The sequence below is a fragment of the Tamandua tetradactyla genome, chromosome 17 (genome assembly GCF_023851605.1).
Source record: "Tamandua tetradactyla isolate mTamTet1 chromosome 17, mTamTet1.pri, whole genome shotgun sequence".
Taxonomy (NCBI): domain Eukaryota; kingdom Metazoa; phylum Chordata; class Mammalia; order Pilosa; family Myrmecophagidae; genus Tamandua; species Tamandua tetradactyla.
The window spans coordinates 18,845,125-18,862,533 of NC_135343.1; the positions used below are offsets into that span (position 1 = coordinate 18,845,125).

At 45.6% G+C, this 17,409-nt stretch overlaps 1 protein-coding gene across 1 annotated transcript; it reads right to left on the minus strand.

Moving 5' to 3' along the window:
- Positions 1–7,626: 7,626 nt before the first annotated feature.
- Positions 7,627–16,960, minus strand: LOC143661513 (uncharacterized). Its single transcript, XM_077135088.1, has 2 exons — positions 16,856–16,960; positions 7,627–8,089 (listed from the first exon to the last, which is right to left on the minus strand). The coding sequence occupies exons 1-2, from the start codon at positions 16,892–16,894 to the stop codon at positions 7,820–7,822; spliced, it is 309 nt and encodes a 102-aa protein (XP_076991203.1). The 5' UTR covers positions 16,895–16,960; the 3' UTR covers positions 7,627–7,819.
- Between the last annotated feature and the right edge of the window lie 449 nt (positions 16,961–17,409).

Sequence of the window (17,409 nt, forward strand, 5' to 3'; positions counted from 1 at the left end):
AGAATTAAGACTATCCAGAGTACTACTAATAATACAAATGACCATACTAATTTGGAATTAAATTAGAAATCAATAGCAGAAAGACATATGAAAATATTCAAATATTTAGAAATTAAACAACATACTTTTAAAAACCCATAGGTCAAAGAAAAAATCACAGGGGATTGGAATATACTTGAACAAAATAAAAATGAAAATACAGCATAACCGATTTTGATGTAAGTAGCGTTTGGTGGATGTTTATAGATTTAAATGTTTATATTAGAAAATAAGAAACTGATCTAAAAGGCTACCATATGGGGTGCATGGGGGGTACTGTGGGTGAATACTCATTTGCCATGTGGGAGAACCAGGTTCGATTCCCAGCCCGTGCACTTCTCTTCCTATTCCCCTCCCAAAATTCAGCAAATGGTGCTGCAATAACGGGGTATTCATGTGGAGAAAGAATGAGATGTGACCCCCACCAATACAGTATACAAAAAAAAAAATTCTACCGTAAGAAGATAGAAAAATAAGTGTTCTGGTTTGCTAGCTGCCGGAATGCAACACACCAGAGATGGATTGGCTTTTAATAAAAGGGGATTTATTTTGTTGGTTCTTCAGAGGAAAGGCAGCTAACTTTCCACTGAGGTTCTTTCTTACGTGGAAGGCACAGGATGGTCTCTGCTGGTCTTCTCTCCAGGCCCCTGGGTTCCAACAACTTTCCCCAGGGTGACTTCTTTCTACATCTCCAAAAGCCTGGGCTGAGCTGCAAGTGCTGAGATGAGGAATGCCGAGCTGCTAGGCTGTGCCACGTTGAGTTCTCTCATTTAAGCACCAGCCAATTAAGTCAAACATCACTCATTGCAGCAGACATGCCTCCTAGCCGACTGCAGATGTAATTAGCAACAGATGAGGTTCAGGTACCATTGGCTTATGTCTACAGCAACAAGACTAGGTATGCTCACCTGGCCAAGTTGACAACTGAATCTAACTAACACAATAAGCATATTCTAAACCTAACGTAAGTAGAAGGAAAGAAATAATAAAGATGAGAGTGGAAATCAATGAAATAGAAAATGGACAAAATTTAAAAGAATACCAAGTACTGATATAGGCAACATGCTTCGCTCTCAGAAACATGCTGAGCCAAAATCACGAAACATAAGAGACTACATAGTGTGTGATTCTGTTTGTGTGAAGTTCTAGAAAAGGCAAACACAATCTATAGTGATAGAATTGGTTGGGTATGAGGGAGAGGTGATTGAATGAAGTATGTGTCAGAACAAATCGGGGTGGTTTGGTCCAAAATTCATAACCACACAGCCAGCTGAGGTTGAAAGGGGTTTATTGCAAAGAAGGGAGGGGGAGAGGAAGGGAGGGGGAAGGGAGAAAGGGTAAAGGAACACTTTCTTCAAGAGCCTGAAGAAAATGTCCACCTGCGTTTGCGTTGTGATGTATTCCTCCTTTTCTACTCTGAAGTTCGCAGTCCATTATTGGTCCTGAATTCTGCATTTAGCGACTCGTCTGAATTCCTTTGGCTAGTATGTTTTCTTCCTTTTTGGGCCTGTCCTGACCTGTTTGCTCCTTATTGATGGAGCCCTACCATTCTTGGATGTGGTTTCTTGCCCCAGACCTGGGCAGCATTTGGCAAGAGGCATTAAATGTTGTGGCAAGGAGGAGGGGTGAGGGAAAGAGTCAAAAGTCAGTGGACCTTGAGCTCCGGTCATTGCTGCAAGGGGAGAGGGGGTTGGGGCCCGAGCTCCGTCCTCAGCCACCTGTCAGTATGTTGGAATATTGTGCGGCCGCAGAAAAGAATGAAGTTGTAAGGCATGCAACATGTGAATGAACCTTGAGGACATTATGTTGAATGAAATGAGCCAGAAACAAAAGGACAAATATTGTTTGGTCTCACTAATATGAACCAACACTAACAAGCAAAGTCTGAGAGTTAAATTCGAGAGCATAGGTTATTAAGAGATAGAAAGAGGGCAGAGATGGGGCAATCAAAGCTTGAGTACAAAATGTTCAAAAAAGGTTGATTATAAAGTTCGGAAATGGGTAGCACAATACTGTGTGATGGTAGCACAATACTCTAAGTGTAGAAGGCTAGAGTTGGGTATGTCACCAGAAGGAAAAGTAGAGAATAAAAACTAGGACTGTATAACTTAGTGAAACCTAGAGTGGACAATGATGGTGGTTAATTGTATAAATATAAGAAAGTACATGAACTAGAACAAATGTATGCCACTATTACAAGGTGTTAATTATGGGGTGTGATATGGGAAAAAATAAAATTAACATAAACTAAGGTCTATAGTTAAAAGTAACATTGTAATATGCTTTCATTAATTGTAACAAAGGCACTTTATCAAAGATAAGTGTCAACAATAGGGGGACATAAGGGGTATGGAATATTTTCCTTTGGAAGGAATGAGAATGTTCTCATTTTGACTGTGATGGTGAATGCATAACTATACGATTATACCAAGAGCCATTGACTGTGCACTTAGGATGGAAATGTATAAGTTGATTGCAGCGATGGTGACATGAATATTTACATTTATCAACACTCATTGAACTGCACACTTAAATGTGCACAGTTTCTTATGTGTAAATTAAGCTAAATGTAGTTTATCTAAATAAATGAGATAATACAAGGTCTCCACACAATTCATGGCACACACAGGTGCTCAATAAATGTTATTTCTCACCTCCCCAATCTCATCTCTTTCATTTCCCTCAGCGCATGCTCTCAGCCTCGTATGTTTTTCACGCCCCTCTGCCTCTCCAAATTCCTCCCAGCCCTCAAGGTGCAGCTAATTCCCTCCTCCACCCAGAATGTATTTTAGATTGCCCCAGGTCCAGAACTTTTTACAGCATTCACCACTTGTTGCCCCAGAATTAAGCACGATTATATGTTGACATTTGTCACTCACAACATGTTTGACGCATCTGCGTCTGGCCTCTGGTTTTGAATTCCTGAAGCATGATTACTACTTTTTGTCTTCTGCAACCTTATAGCAACCTGCTGCAATGCTGCCAAGTGTTTCTCATTGGTTGCTCCTTGGGATGGTACCGCCAACCTTTCTGGAGCACTGTAGATCTCCTGTTCCCGGCCAGCGAATTCTCAGAGGAGAGAAATTCATCTAGAGACAGCGCTGTGGCCTAAAGAAAAATGGCCTTTAAAGCCCAACTGTCCTGCGTCTAAATCTCAACCAAATCCTCTGCCTACCCGCTTGACTCTGGTCAAGTCACTTAGCCAATCTGAGCCTCAATTTACTGATCTATAAAATGGGCATGATTGTTGGGGTGAGCAGAGAGAGAATTCCGCTGAGTTCCTGTCATCAGCAGCTGGGTGAGTGGATGCAGTGTACAGGAAGCTGGAACCCCTACTCCAAGAACACCTTGACCTGTGGATTTTCTGCCAGTTGCGAACTCATTACCCCAGGGAAGAGAGAAACAGGTCAGGTCTCAGGATAAATATAAGGAAGTTCTTACATGAACACATTCCTCACTAAGTGTGCTGTTTCTGCAGCCCCATCCACACATCTAGTTGTACTTATTGCTCTAAAAATGTGTCCATCCTGCTCGCCATGTTCACATTTTAGAACACAGTACAGCCCTAGGAGAAGAAACCTTAATCATGCCATGCATTAAATAAAAATTAATACTATGCATGTACATGCTTCCAAAAGACGATGAGCATGCCTCCCTCTGCGGGCACCCGCATCCCTGTACTCCAGGCTGATGCCGCACGGTTCCCCAGGATGTAAGCCTGGTGGTCCTGGGCAAGAGAAACCCGTCCAAAGCAGAGAGGGGACTTCCTGGCCAGGAAATCCAGAAAATAAAGGTTCCCTTGACTGCCCAGGGGAAGTTCATTTCCAACAAGGCCAAGAACCAGGACGCCCTGTTCTGAAATGAATGAGGCAGACAGAGTTTCTGTCTATGTTTGTATTTGTCTATGTTCTCAATGCTGGAACAGTATAAACTTCCTAAGTGTTTTTTTGAATGGATAAATACTAGTCAGTGCAAATCATAAGCTGCTGGATAGAAATGAGCTGTGCTTTCTTCCCCCATGGAAATGATTTCCTGGGACCTTCTCCGAGGGCCTTTCTTGGATAACCCTGCTCCATCCAAGCCGCCTGCACTTACCTGATTATATCCTATACTAACTTCCGGTCTCTTTTCGTTGTGTTACCCCAGGTCCTTTTCCCTGAATAATTGTGAGTGCTACAAAAGAGAGACTTGTAATTCTTTGGTCTCTCCCACGTTACAGAGCTCAGTATACAAGAGGTGCTCAATAAATGCTTCTAGGTGATGACTGAAAGGACAAATGACCTCCTGTATGAGACGCACTTTTAAAAGGTTTACATCCACAGAGGTGTGAACACTCAATTTATGCCTTAAGGTTTATTACAGAGAAATTTGTGTTTTTTTCTCCAACTCTGGGCTTTGACTGCTCTGAGGCTGATGAAGAGCACTGGACAAAGAGTAAGGGCATTTGCACTGTGTCCCAACCCTGCCACCAATATTTATGGGATCTAGAGCAAGTCAGGTACCTTTCTATTCCTTACTTGTGCAGGGGGTTCCCACCCACTTCTATGGACCTGTTGTAAGTATAAAATGGGACCGAGGTTAGAAAGAGTTTTGATAAATGCTAAAAAGATTGTTATTCTTAGGTGCTAATAAGGGACCCATTCAAAAAAACTTTTACTGATAATCTATTCTGTATCAGATACTATGGATGCAAAGATAAAAGTGATTCGGATGGTGCCCTCAGGAAGCCGGAGACAGACTCAAAGCCTAATGGAGGAATAAGTGGTTATACTGGGGGGTGGAGGGGGTGGGAAGGGGAAGGGCGTGGCATTTGTTTAAAGGCGAGGGGTGTGGGCAACAGTTCGGAACGGTGTGCCCTGTGGCTGTGGCTGTGAAAATCCAGGCGAGGAGGCTGCAGCGAGGTGGTGGCAGGAGGGCGGTGACCTCTGCTCCTGGGACAGGGTGAGTGGCAATAGGGGGTGGCGGATGTTGGGGGTCTGGGGGGTGGGGGGTGGGCAGGTTTCCAAACTCCTCTGGGACACTGGCGGGCTGCAGGTCTGGGCAAAGCCTGGAACTTCCGCGTGCGCAGGCAGCGGCGGCCTGCCAGGGAGCCGGGCCCTTCCCCCTCTTAAGGATCAACAGAGGCAGAGAAGGCCTGGAGGGGACTCAGGGTCTTGGGGAGTGGGGGGTGGGGAGCGGCCCACAGCCAAGATTATTCTCCTGCCCCCTGGAAATGACAAGCCCTGGTGGTCCCCCTGCAGAGGGATAACCCCTCACAGCCCTAGGGGCCGGCTGCCCCTCCCAGCCCCAGGCCCCTGTGCTCCCGCTGGTCTCCATTCTCTATCATCGCCCCCTTTGTCCCCTTCACGGCACTTAACACAATTTGTCCTTGTCAGTCTGTCTTGTCCATCTCTCCTCCACCAAAGCGCCAAATTCTCATGGGCAGGACCTGGCCTCTCTGCCCAGCACACACGATGCTGAAGACCCAAATTAATGGACTGGCCTTGCAGAGGGCCCTAGGGTGTCACCATTAAAACTAGGATTGGGCCGGGTTAGGGTCAGGCTCAACACCCCCCTTGGCAGGGATAAAGAAATGGGTGTCACGTGGCACTCTTAGAGCTGCCTCCCACTAAATGTCACAGTAAATGGCAAAAAGAGTCAGCAGCAAAGCCCTGGGGCTGAACTCCTGTGTCTGCGGCCCACCCCCTACCTACTCGCCTACAGAGCACTCAGTGGTACAGGGTGAACTCAGTCCCAAATCCAGCCTGGTCAAAGCACAGCCAGGTTTGCCCATGAGGCTCACCCAGGCAGCCACCGCCAGCCACAGGGGCTGCAAAGAACAGGCTTCAATGGGCAAACCTGCCATTTCCTTTCTTAGCAGTGCCTGAGTCTTTCCAAATAACAGCTTTAAATAAGAAAGGCAAACTGTGAAGATCTTTGGTTAAAAATGAACCGAGGGAGTGGATAGGAATAGAGATCCTAACAGATGGACGCCATGCCCCCTCTGCGCAGGTGGGAGCATCTGCATGGGCACAGCTGTGAAGGTCCTATTTTTATTGGCAGACTAAGCTCTGCACATTCAAGAGTGTCCAAACTGCACAGTCAGCTCGGACCAGAACGGCTCTGCAATGGAGGACCTCGGGCTGGGCTAGGTCTCAATTCTCATGGCAGAAAAGAGAAAAAGGAAGGCAGGACTGCCCGCTGTGGGCAGCTTTTGGGAGGATCTGCCTGGTCCACTATTGGTTTCTGAAGGAGGATCTTGTGTTCCCAGCCAGACCTTGCCCCGCTTGGAGGCACACCCAGCAGACCTCTTCCAGCATCCGCATGCCCACCGGTCACCAGACTGCCTGTGTCCCATTTCCTCGGGTAAGGCCCTGCTGACTCAAGCTCCACGGCAAGGCCGCTTCTCATTAGCATTTCACCTCTCCCTGGGTCCCACTGCATGGCCAAGGCTGGCCTCCTGGCAAAGTCCCCTACAGCCACCTGCATTTGTGAGCGCTGAGGGCAGAGAAGCATGCTGCAATCAGCACTGAGTCTACCTGGGGTCCATAAGGCCTGGGCCATGGCCAGAAGGCTCTCCTATGAAGCCAGTGGTTACCTCAGTGATGCCTGCCATTTATCAAGCTCTCCCCAGACCAGACACTATGCTAAACGCTTTCCATGCAGAATCATATTAAATCCTTTCAATAACTCTAGGAGGTGGGTATCATCATCATCATCATCAACCCCTATTTTACATAGGAGGAAGGACAAAAAACTTGTCCAGGTTCCCGGGACTCAAACCCTGGCAAGTCAGATTCTCCAGGTTTTGCTTAAGATCCAGCGAGGCCAGAGTGGTATTTCACAGACTGCCCAGCCTTACCTGTTCCAAAGGCACTGGGCAAGTGCACACTCCGGGTAGGAGGCTGCCTCTTGGTGGTATATCCTTGGTCAAGCCATTGCCGTTCTCTGAGCCTCTGCTTCCTCATCAGTCATAAGGGGGTTTATGATAGAAATAGGGTAGCTGGGAGGTCAAATCTGCTCGTCTGTGTAATAGGCTGAGCACAGTACCCGCCCAGGAAGCACTCAATAAACGTGACCACTGTTATAAGGAACACAGTTGCTCCAAGTGGAACATTCCAGGCTTCTCTATCTAACCACCTTGTCTCTCCTTCCAGGAGATTCACGTATTGACTTTCAATAGCCACTCTTTTTAAAATTTATGTCTCTATCTCATCTCTCCACCTCCTCCATCTCTCCTCCTCCCACCCCTGCCATGCCATTGAATCTGGTTAATTCATTTTAATGCTCAGAGCTCCACAGCACGAAGGATGACAGATTGAGGGGTGAGTGGGAGGGGGTGGAGAGTGGAGGAGCTTGTGTAATAGGACATAAATAAACTTGCACATGCTTCTCTTTTTTAATTGCAGATTTTATCACACCACGACGCAATTTTTGTTTTGTCTCCTCTGGAATACGTGGGAAGAGGCTTCACTCGCTGGCGCACGCAGCGCTTTGGGCGCTAGGAGAGCCCAAGCAGAGGGCGGGGGGCCGGTGGCTGCGCGCATGCGCCGCCCATGGACCGCGCATGCGCCGGCGGCCTGGGAAGGCGCCCTCGATGAACGTGGGACTGACGAAGGAAACGTGTTGGGTTTCTTCCCTCTCAGAGGGTACGCCATTTTCAACCCTCTGCTCCAGCTGCCTGGGTTATTATTAGTCCTCTTTCCCCTGGGCTCGCTCCTTTCAGCTCCGGGAACGGCAGGGCTGTCGAGGCGCCCGGGTGCTCGTCCGGATTTGATTTCAGCAGCGCCGAGCTATCCCTTCAGATCACCTGAAAAATGTCTTCCTCGCCACTGGAGAGGAATTCCTTGGGGGTGCTTCTCTGAATAGGCCTCTGGAAGCTGCAGGTCGCGAGGCTTAGCCCGTCACGCCGTCTCCCAGTCTGACGGGCCTGGGTTCGGGTCCCGGCCGCACCGTGTGCGCCTCGCGAGGCCCCCGGGCCGCGGTTCGGTGGCCCCGGTTCGGTGGCCGCGTTCGGGGGCTTCTTTCTCTCTCTCACAGCCGGTTGGCGCAGGCCGCTGAGGAAGGAGTTCTGAGGGAGAGAGAGAAAGGGAGAATGATGGTGGAGTGTGTCAGGCCCGGGGTGGGACAGGGTCCCGCAGTCAGCAAACAAGCCTCGGGAACATAAAGCGAGGCATTGTCCTGAAAGCCGAGGAGGGGACAAGGAATTTTTATTTATAGTTTATCCTCCACCTACTTCCAAAGAGAAATTGAAGGTGACTCACGATGAAAAACACATACGCAGCGAGATCACTAAAATAGAAATAGAAAATCAAATCCATGGAAATGAAGAAAGGAAACCAACATTTATTATTGCCGTGTGCCAACTGCCTGAGCGCATTCCATCGTGTACTCCAAGAAGCCGGAGAGGAAGATAATAAATACCCCCATTTCTCAGATGAGGAAGACAAGGCTCTGCGAGTACAGAGGTGGGCCCAGGGCAAGGAAAGGCAGGGCCCAGCTGCCCATCAGGCACACAGGCTGTGCTTAGGGCCTGTGCTGCCTTGAGGAGCCCAGGAAAATGTTTTAAAATCAGAAGAAGCGGGGAAACAATATTTTAGGTCAAACAAAATCTTTTAGTATATTAATATATTTGTCTTCATAAGTCATAAAATATAATTTTTAATATTTTTTATGGAGGAAGATGCCTTTAAATTTAAAAGTGCCAAGGGTCCCCCAAAGTCGTAATATGGGCCTGATCACAAACTCAGGCCTGCCTAGCCCAAACCCCATATCCTTTCCACACCTGAGCAGGTGTGCTTGAGGCCATTGAGTACAGCAGGCAAGACTGAGCGTCTTTGCAGCCAAGGTAGAGAGAGATCATGATGAGATAAATAGTTCTCCATTTCACAGAAAGTGTGTGTGTGTGTGTGTGTGTGTGTGTGTGTGTGTGTGTGTGTTGGGGGGGCAATTTACTCTTACAACGTGGTTGTTGGGGGAAATGTCATTTTCTTGTATAGTTTATAAATTTCATCATTCTCATCAGTTCTGGGTAGCAGGGGAGAAAATAACCCTAAATTTTGCCAACTTAGTAAACTTCCAGTCTGATTCAGTAATTAAAACTGTCCTTTGGAGGAAACTTGGGTGACTCTGGAAAATCTCAACCTTTCATTGACACTTTCTCTGCCTCCTCACCCCAATATGGTGAATGCTTCTGACAAGCCACGCGTGACCGCCAGAAAAAGGCCCTTGGATTTGTGTGGTGTACCTGGATCCTCGCTGCTCTCTGCTGCTCCCTGGCCCGGTGAGCACTGTGGTGGCACCGTTCCCATCTTCCTTTCCAGGCTCCTGTGCCAGGACTTATTGCCAGCTGTCCTGGTGGCCACTTGGTCCCATCACCAGGCCGCTGCCATTCTGCTGGCTCTCTCAGCACCTGCTCACATGCTGTCTCAGGTTCCCCTACCTACCAGTTCTGTCCCACTTGCCATAATGTGGACGCCTCTCCTGGACTGGTGGTTTCCCCTAGCATGTCTGGATAAGGCCCCCTCTAGCCCGCACTCATACTTCATAGTTCTCTGAATATTTCAAAAACTCCCAAACCACCAGGTTGTACCCTGGCATAATTGGGAGTTAGGGATAATGGTGTGGTGGTAGAAAAGAATCCTGTGGCCTTAGCTACATGTTCATGTAGCTCATTGGGATAGAAGGATCAGGCTTTAGCCTCTGCCTCATTTGCAATCTAGTCAGCCGACTTACCTCTTCATATGTTCAATGAGACCTAAAGGAATTTAGAAAAGCATTTCTATCTTGGCAATGACTAGCTTTCCATCTGAGAATCTTGTGGCAGGCCCAGGAAAAAAAAAATGTAATTCGAAAATGTGAAGCTGATATTCTATCTGCCTCCTCCTCTCATTTCCCTTTCCACCTCCTGCTCCAAACATTGTATTAATGGACAAGAAACCTCACAACAAGATGCACAGGATATGAAAATTAATCTAAATATAACTCAGAAAATTGTTAACCACAGTGTAGCAATGCATTAGTTCAGCAGGAGAGACCAATTAAACATGCTAAATTCCTTATATAAGTCTGTGGGTCCTTATATAAGGAACATTGAACAACAGGATGAACACTCCCTTCAACACTTACTTTGTAAACCTCCTGCCAATGGATGTTTCTTATTCAACCATGAATAGAAGTAAGCTAGAACATTAGGCATTTTTCTGGTGAAAGGGAACTAAACTGGTGAATCAAGCTGTGCTGTATCTGGTATTTGGTGTATCTGGTGTTATCCAAATTTGCCTGTAGGATCAGTGCGTTTCCTGTCAAAATTCCAATGCATTTTTACGTGTAGAATTTGGTAAGCTCATTCTAGAACTTATGTGAAAGTGAAAAAAAAGAAATGGTGATGGAATGGTCTTACCAAACAGCAAAATATATTAAAAGGCATAGTAATTGGCATAGGTAAATGGAGTCCATGAACAGGTTCACATTTATATGAATACTTGACATGTGATAGAGGTAGGATTACAAAAGAAAGAAGAGTTCCATGAGTAAATTATAAATGCCAATACTATTGTATTTTTGGTTTGTATTTCCACTTTTTACTTCTTACAGGATCTAAAATGCAAGTGTATAAATCTATGGTTTTGGACACAGTGTATAAAGATGTAATTTATGACAAGCAAAGCATTAAGGGTGGGGTGAGGATATAGAAACATAGTTTCTGTACGCTACTTTAAATGAAGTTGGTAGCAAATCAAATGAGACTGTATAGATTTAGGTGGTTATATTTAAACTCCATGGTAACCACAAAGAAAATATCTGAAAAATATACGCAGATGGAAATAATGGACTCGAAATAGTTTACTGTAAAAAAATCAACTAATTACAAAAGTAGGCAGTGATTGAAGAATTGAAGGACGAGAAAGGTTTGACTTACAAAAGCCAAATAATTTAATGGCAAAAGAAAGTCCTCATTATCAGTAGTTACTTTAAATGTAAATGGAACAAAACTCCAGTCAACAGGCAGAGATTGGCAGAATGGAACTGTGAGGGGCTCCACATAGCCAAATATTTTTAAAGAGAACAAAGTTGTAGGACTCACAATTCCCGATTTCAAATTGTTCTAAAAATTTACAGTGATCAAAATAGTGTGGTACTGGCACAGAGATAGAAAAATAGATCAGTGAAACTGAATTTAAAGTCCAGAAATAGAATCACACATCTATGGCCAATTGATCTTTGATAAGGGTGCTGGGATACGCAGTAGGGAAAGAACAGTGTCTTCAACAAATGGTATTGGGAAAACTTGATATCCACATACAGAAGAATGAGGTTAGATCCCTACCTTATATCATATGCAAAAATAAATTCAAAATAGATCAAGGAGCTTAAATATAAGAACTAAAACTATAAAACTCTTAGAAGATAACCTGAGGACAAATCCTCATAACCTGAGATTTGGCGATGGATTCTTGGAAAGCATGAGCAATTAAAGAAATAATAGATAAATTTGATTTCATTAAAGTTTAAAATTTTTGTGTAACAGAAAATTTTCAAGAAAGTAAAAAGACAACCTACAGAATAGGAGAAACTATTTCAAGCCACATATCCAATAAGGGTTTAATATCCAAATTGTATGAACTTATACAATGTAACAACAAAAAGACGAACAACCCAATTAAGAAATGGGCAAAGGACATGAACAGATGTTTCTCCAGGGACGATATGCAAATAATCAATAAATACATGAAAAGATGGTCAACATCATTAGCCATTAGGGAAATAAAAATTAAAACACTAATGAGATAACACTTCATAGCACTGGACAGGATGTGGAGAATTTGGAACGCTTGTGTATTGTTGGTAGGAATTTAAAATGGTACAGCTGCTGTGGGAAGCAATATGGCAATTCCTCAAAATGTTAAATATGGAATTATCACTTGACCCACCAATCCCAGTTCTAGGTATATACCCAAAGAGAATGAAAACAGGTATGCAAAGAGATCTCTGTACACCAATGTTTAAAGTGATATTATTCACAGTAGCCAAAAGCTGGAAACAACTCAAGAATCTATTGATAAATGAATGGATAAGTAAAATGTGGTGCATTTGTACAATAGAATATTATTCAACCATAAGAAGGCATGACGTTCTGAGACATTGTACAACATGAATTAACCTTAAGATATTATGCTCAGTGGAATAAGCAAAGCACATAAAGATAAATATTGAATGATGTCACTTATTGGAAACGTCTAGAAATAGCAAATTCATAGAGACAGGAAGTAGATTAGAGGTTAAAAGGGAATGAAGGGAGGGAAGAAGGAGGAATTTTTGCTTAGTGGGTAGAAAGTCCTTATAGATAAAAATTAATTAATTAATTAATTAAGCAAATGGTTTGAACAAACACATTAGAGAAGAAGAAATCCAAATGGCTACTATACAAGAAAAAGATGTTCAACCTCATTAACAATCAGGGAAATGCAAATGAAAACCACAGTGGGACACCATTACATGCCCACCAGATTAGAGATATTAATAGTTTATAATATCAAGAGATGTGGAACAAAGGGAACTCTTATTTACACTGGAGTGTAAATTCATACAGTCAATTTGGAAAACAGTTTGACCTTAATTAGTAATGTTGAAGATGTGCATATCGTACTTTCTAGCAATTTAATTCCTAGGTAAATCCTCCAGAAAAACCCTTGCATGTGTGTTCCAAGAGACAATAAAGCTTATAGCAACATTATCAATAAGGACCATACATGGGAAACAATTCAGATGCCCATCAGCAGTAAAATGGATCTGTGATGATTTTACATAGCACACGAAATTTCAGCAATGAAAATTTGTGCACTAGAACCATAGCTCTGGCACAAGATGAATCTCACAAACATTATTTTGAGTAAACAAAGCAAATAATACAAGAATACATTCAGTGTGATACTTATCATCCAAATTTTAAAATAGACAAAACTATTAGGTTGAATTATATGAAACTGCTAATATTCATTTTTTTTTTTTAGTTACATAAATGGCATCTTCTTAGTCACATAAATATCATCTTTTTATGGTTCAGTCTAATATTGTTTATGGTACATACAGAGGTGGAAAATCATAAAGGGACCTAAAGGGAAAAATGGTAATGATTTGCACCAAAGTCAATATAGTGTTACTTCTGGGGAACAGGGAGGGAAATTTGATTGGGGAAGGACACATGGCAGGGGCTTCATAGATGCTGGGATTTTTTTTTTTCTTTTTACCTCAATGGTGGTCACAGAGATATTCACTTTATAATTCTTCTTTAAACCATGTATGTGTTTTGTGTATAGTGTGTGTTTCCCCAACAGAGTGTTAGCCCTTGGAGGGCAGGGGTAGCGAAGTTTTCGTGATTGTACCAGGGACAAAACTGAATCCCTGGCACGCTAGGAATCCCATGGAATGGGCAGACTCCCGGACAAATGGGTGGCTGGCAAGATAGATGGATAGATAGATATCTTAATGGTTTCATTTAATAGATTTATTTTTGGAACCAATGAATATGTTTTTTGAGCCCTTCCTGCTGAATAAAATGGTTTTGTAAGTGTAGTAGTGTGAGTGTGGTATTAACAGACATGAAGGCATATTTAATGGTTTAATGAATTTGACAATGCCTTATTACTTTGACTATTTAGTTATGTCCCTGTTGAATTATGTGACTGGGCCTTGCTTCCGGGACTCCCAGCCACACAAGGACTGCTATTTCCTTGCACAGCTCCAGGGAACTTATTCACTTTGTGTTCTAGGTGACTCATACCCCCAAGGGTTGTGCACAAGGCGGTTCTACACCCATGTTTTTGGAGAGACCGTGAAGCAATGGGAACAAGGATGAGCGAGTAAGGGGGGTGGTGGGAGGTCACCGCATGCATGTGCCCTTGCTCAGCTTCTCATCTCCAACCCCTGCCACCCCCTCATTCTTCTCTCAGTCATGGAAGGCTGCCACTCAGATGGCACAGATTGGGGAAACACTTTCCTTCCTCACTCGCTTCCCTTCCCTTTTCTTTTCTTCTTACTGGCTCTTCTCCCTCCTTCCTATCCTCTCCCCCCCTTCCTCCCCTCCCTTCTTCTTCTCTTTCTCTTTCCCTTGTTTCTGCCTCTCTTTGTCCCCTCTGCCTCTCGCTGACCCTGTCCTTGTTCCTCCCCTTCACTTCCCCTCTCCTTCCAGATCTTCTCACTCTGCAGTCGTTCTGGTCTCCTATTTATATCCCCTGCTGCCGGTCAGTTGTACCCAGCAGTAAACAAACCAAAACACTTCAGCTATCCTCTCCTCCCCAAGAGATCTGCTTTGACTGTGGTTTCTGGGATCTGAATTTCCTTTGGCAGCAAAGGTGCCCTCCAGGACCTTCACCCCGTGACTCTCCACCCCGCCCCCTCCACTATCAGCAGACCCCTCTGGGTGGCCTAAAACTTTTCCTGTCCCTTGGGGTGGCCCAGGAACTCTTTCCAAAGCTGCAGTCAGGGAAGGGGCTGTCTTTTGACTTCTAAATTTATCCATCCCTAGCCCTAAGAGCAAGCTGCCTCCCCTTTCTGGACCCCCCAGTAGAAACTCAGGGTTTTGGCTGCCCTTTTTTTCACCCCAAGAAGGACTGCTTTTGCAGTAAGGGGTATTAGAAGTTTGTTGTCTGCCAGGAATGCATATACCACCCCCCCACCCCACCCCCAATCCTTGCCCTGATGTGGCCGATTGATAGGAGAGCTGGAGGTTATGGGAGGAGAAAGAGGAAAGGAATGGGGCTGCAGAAGCAGAGGCTGGAAGGGTAGAGAGATGCAGAGGGAGAAGGAAAAATCAAGTTCCAGCATTTTAGAACTGGAGGAAGAGAAGGAAGATTATCCAGCAGGATTCCCCAACACACACACACACACGCACACACTTTTCAGAGGTGGAGACCAAGGCCTCGAAGACAAGAAGCAGCTAGCTATGCTGGTTAGTCACCAAGCCTGGACTAGCAGGCAGGTCCCCCGATTCGGACTCCCAGCCCAGCACCAGCCTCCGCCTTGCTCAAGAAAGAGAAACTGGAATGTCTTGGCAGCAAAATGAAACCTTTTGATTTATGAGGAATTCTGAGATATCTTCCGCTTGATGGCCTTTGGAGAATTGCACAAGCCTGCACTTTTATGGGGGTAGCATTTAATGAAATGAACACATGAGTTCTTCGTTTTTCATTAAGGATGACATGCAGAGAGTACATATCTGAGGATGAAATATAGGTGTCAGCCCGTGGCTCCACGGTCCCATGGTTGGGAGTAAGCAGGAGCTCTAGAGAATGGGGGTGGGGGCACGTCTAACGACCTTCTAAACACTTACTGTCATGTCCATTATCTCAGGTAGTTCTTACAGGGACCTGGAAAGATAGGTATTGTTCTCCCATGTTACAGATGAAATAATCGAGGGTCAGAGAGAGCAAGTAACATGCCCATAGTCACTGAGCTAGTGAGTGACAGAGCCAGGATTTAACCCCCAGGCTGCTTTGCCTCAGCGTCAATAAGCTGTCCATGCACCAGCGGAAGGCCTGGGCAGCTCAGAGTGGGGCCCACACTGCAGATGCCCACTCCAGATGGGCACTCTGTAGACATAGGAGCCCCAGGCCCTGGAAAGGGGAACCGTAGCCCTGTTGGTCAGCCAGACCCAGCAGGACAGCGGCTGAGCCCATGAAGTCTAAGGGGCAGTTGGCCCATGAAAATGTTGCTACTTTGCAGCCCCCCAGTCTTGGAGCAACTTGGCATCTGTATCAGGAAACCCAGTCGGGGCTGCTGGACAAGCCCAAGAGCAGGCAGACCTGAGTTTGAGTCTGTCACTTATTAATTATCAGGCCCTGAAAAAATGCCTCAATTTCTCCTAGGCCTGTTCTGTACCTGTGATATTTACATGACAACCTCTACCTCTCAGTTGTCATGGGTTTCAAAATAATGATAATGATGCTGCTGATGATAATCGTAAGTATAGCAGCTCTGTAGTAGCAATACCAACTAATATATATTGAGTGCATTTTCTATGTCATGTACTGTGCTAAGTACTTTACCTACATTATGTGATTTAACCTTCAAAACAAGCCCCCCAAACAGTGCTACTATTGGCCCCATTTTACCTCTGAGGAAACGTTCAGAGAAGTTATTTGACTGCCTAAGCCACCCAGTTAGCAAATGACCAGGCCAGAATTTGAACCCAGGTCTCTGTGCACCCCCCAGTCCACTAACATGACTCTGTTGATAAGCAGTGTATCTAGCCCATAATAGGCACTGAACAACTGGGAGTTCCCATCCCTTTTCGCCTAAAAGCCCAGATTCTCCCAGGGCCCTACGGGATTTGCTTTAGGGCTTGCCTCCATGGAGTTTTCTGGGAGTCAGGAGAGGACTCAGGAGAGGGGCTATCTCCTGCTCCAGCCCCTACCTTGTCCTACCCCACCCCTGGCTTTCCTTCCTTATAGGGTTTGGCAAAAAGCTGCTTCACTCTAGGCCTCTTGTGGAGCTGGAAACAATGCAAGTTTATTTTGGCACCAAGAAGCGGGCCAGATCCTCCTCCCCTGGATGCCTGTGTGGGAAGAGGACCCAAAGGACACGGCCCAGCCGCTGTCAGTTCCCGTCACCCTCCCCGGCACAGTCATCGCCATCACATGCAACTTGGAGAAGGAAAGGGAGATAAGAGCTTTCTTTCCACTTCAGACAGATCATAAGATTTGCCCCTCCTCTCTCCGTTACTGCCCCCCCCCCCCCCAAAAAAAAGAAGTTGAACTGAGGACAGAGGGCGGCAGTTAAACGCACCCTGAGAAGCTCCTATCTCAATTCTGGGGCGCTTTCTCCGGCGGGGCCTCACCTGGGCGTGGGGCTCCCTGAGGCTGTGGCGGTTAGTCATAGCCACTCACAGTTGTAAGGGACTGTCCCCGTCCTCTGGTCCACACCCATCTGGCTTAAATTCATCAGCCTGCATTCACTGACCACCAACCCTGAGCCGGGGCAGGAGTGGCTTTCGCCTCCGTTGAGTCATATAATGCTCACAACAACCTTTTAAGAAAGGACCTGATTGTCCCATTTTTACACGTGCGGAAACTACGGCTCAGAGAGGTTAAGGAACTGGCTCAAGGTCGTCAAACGAAGTGGCCAGGGAGGACCAGGCTGTGGCCTTCCAGTTCTGGGGCCGGAAGTCCAGCCCAAGTGCAGAGGGAGGCTCTTCTCTCACGCTCTCCACAGAGGGTCACTCATCCAGACTCTGGGGGCTCCCCTGGCGTTCTGGAGAAAGCCTCATCTAAAATGTGTTCCGGGGTTGCCTCCCTGTAACTTTCACCCACCGACCCTAAAAGTCCTAAAGCTAATTCCAGGCAAAGAGAGGAAATCCAGCTCTCTGCCCAAGGCCACATCAGTTCTTCAGAG

Coding starts and splice junctions, on each gene's coding strand:
- LOC143661513 (XM_077135088.1), bottom strand. CDS start 16,894: ATGACTAACCGCCACAGCCTCAGGGAGCCCCACGCCCAG. Junction 8,090..16,855: donor TCAGGGAGCCCCACGCCCAG/GTGAGGCCCCGC, acceptor TCTCTCCCTCAG/AACTCCTTCCTCAGCGGCCT.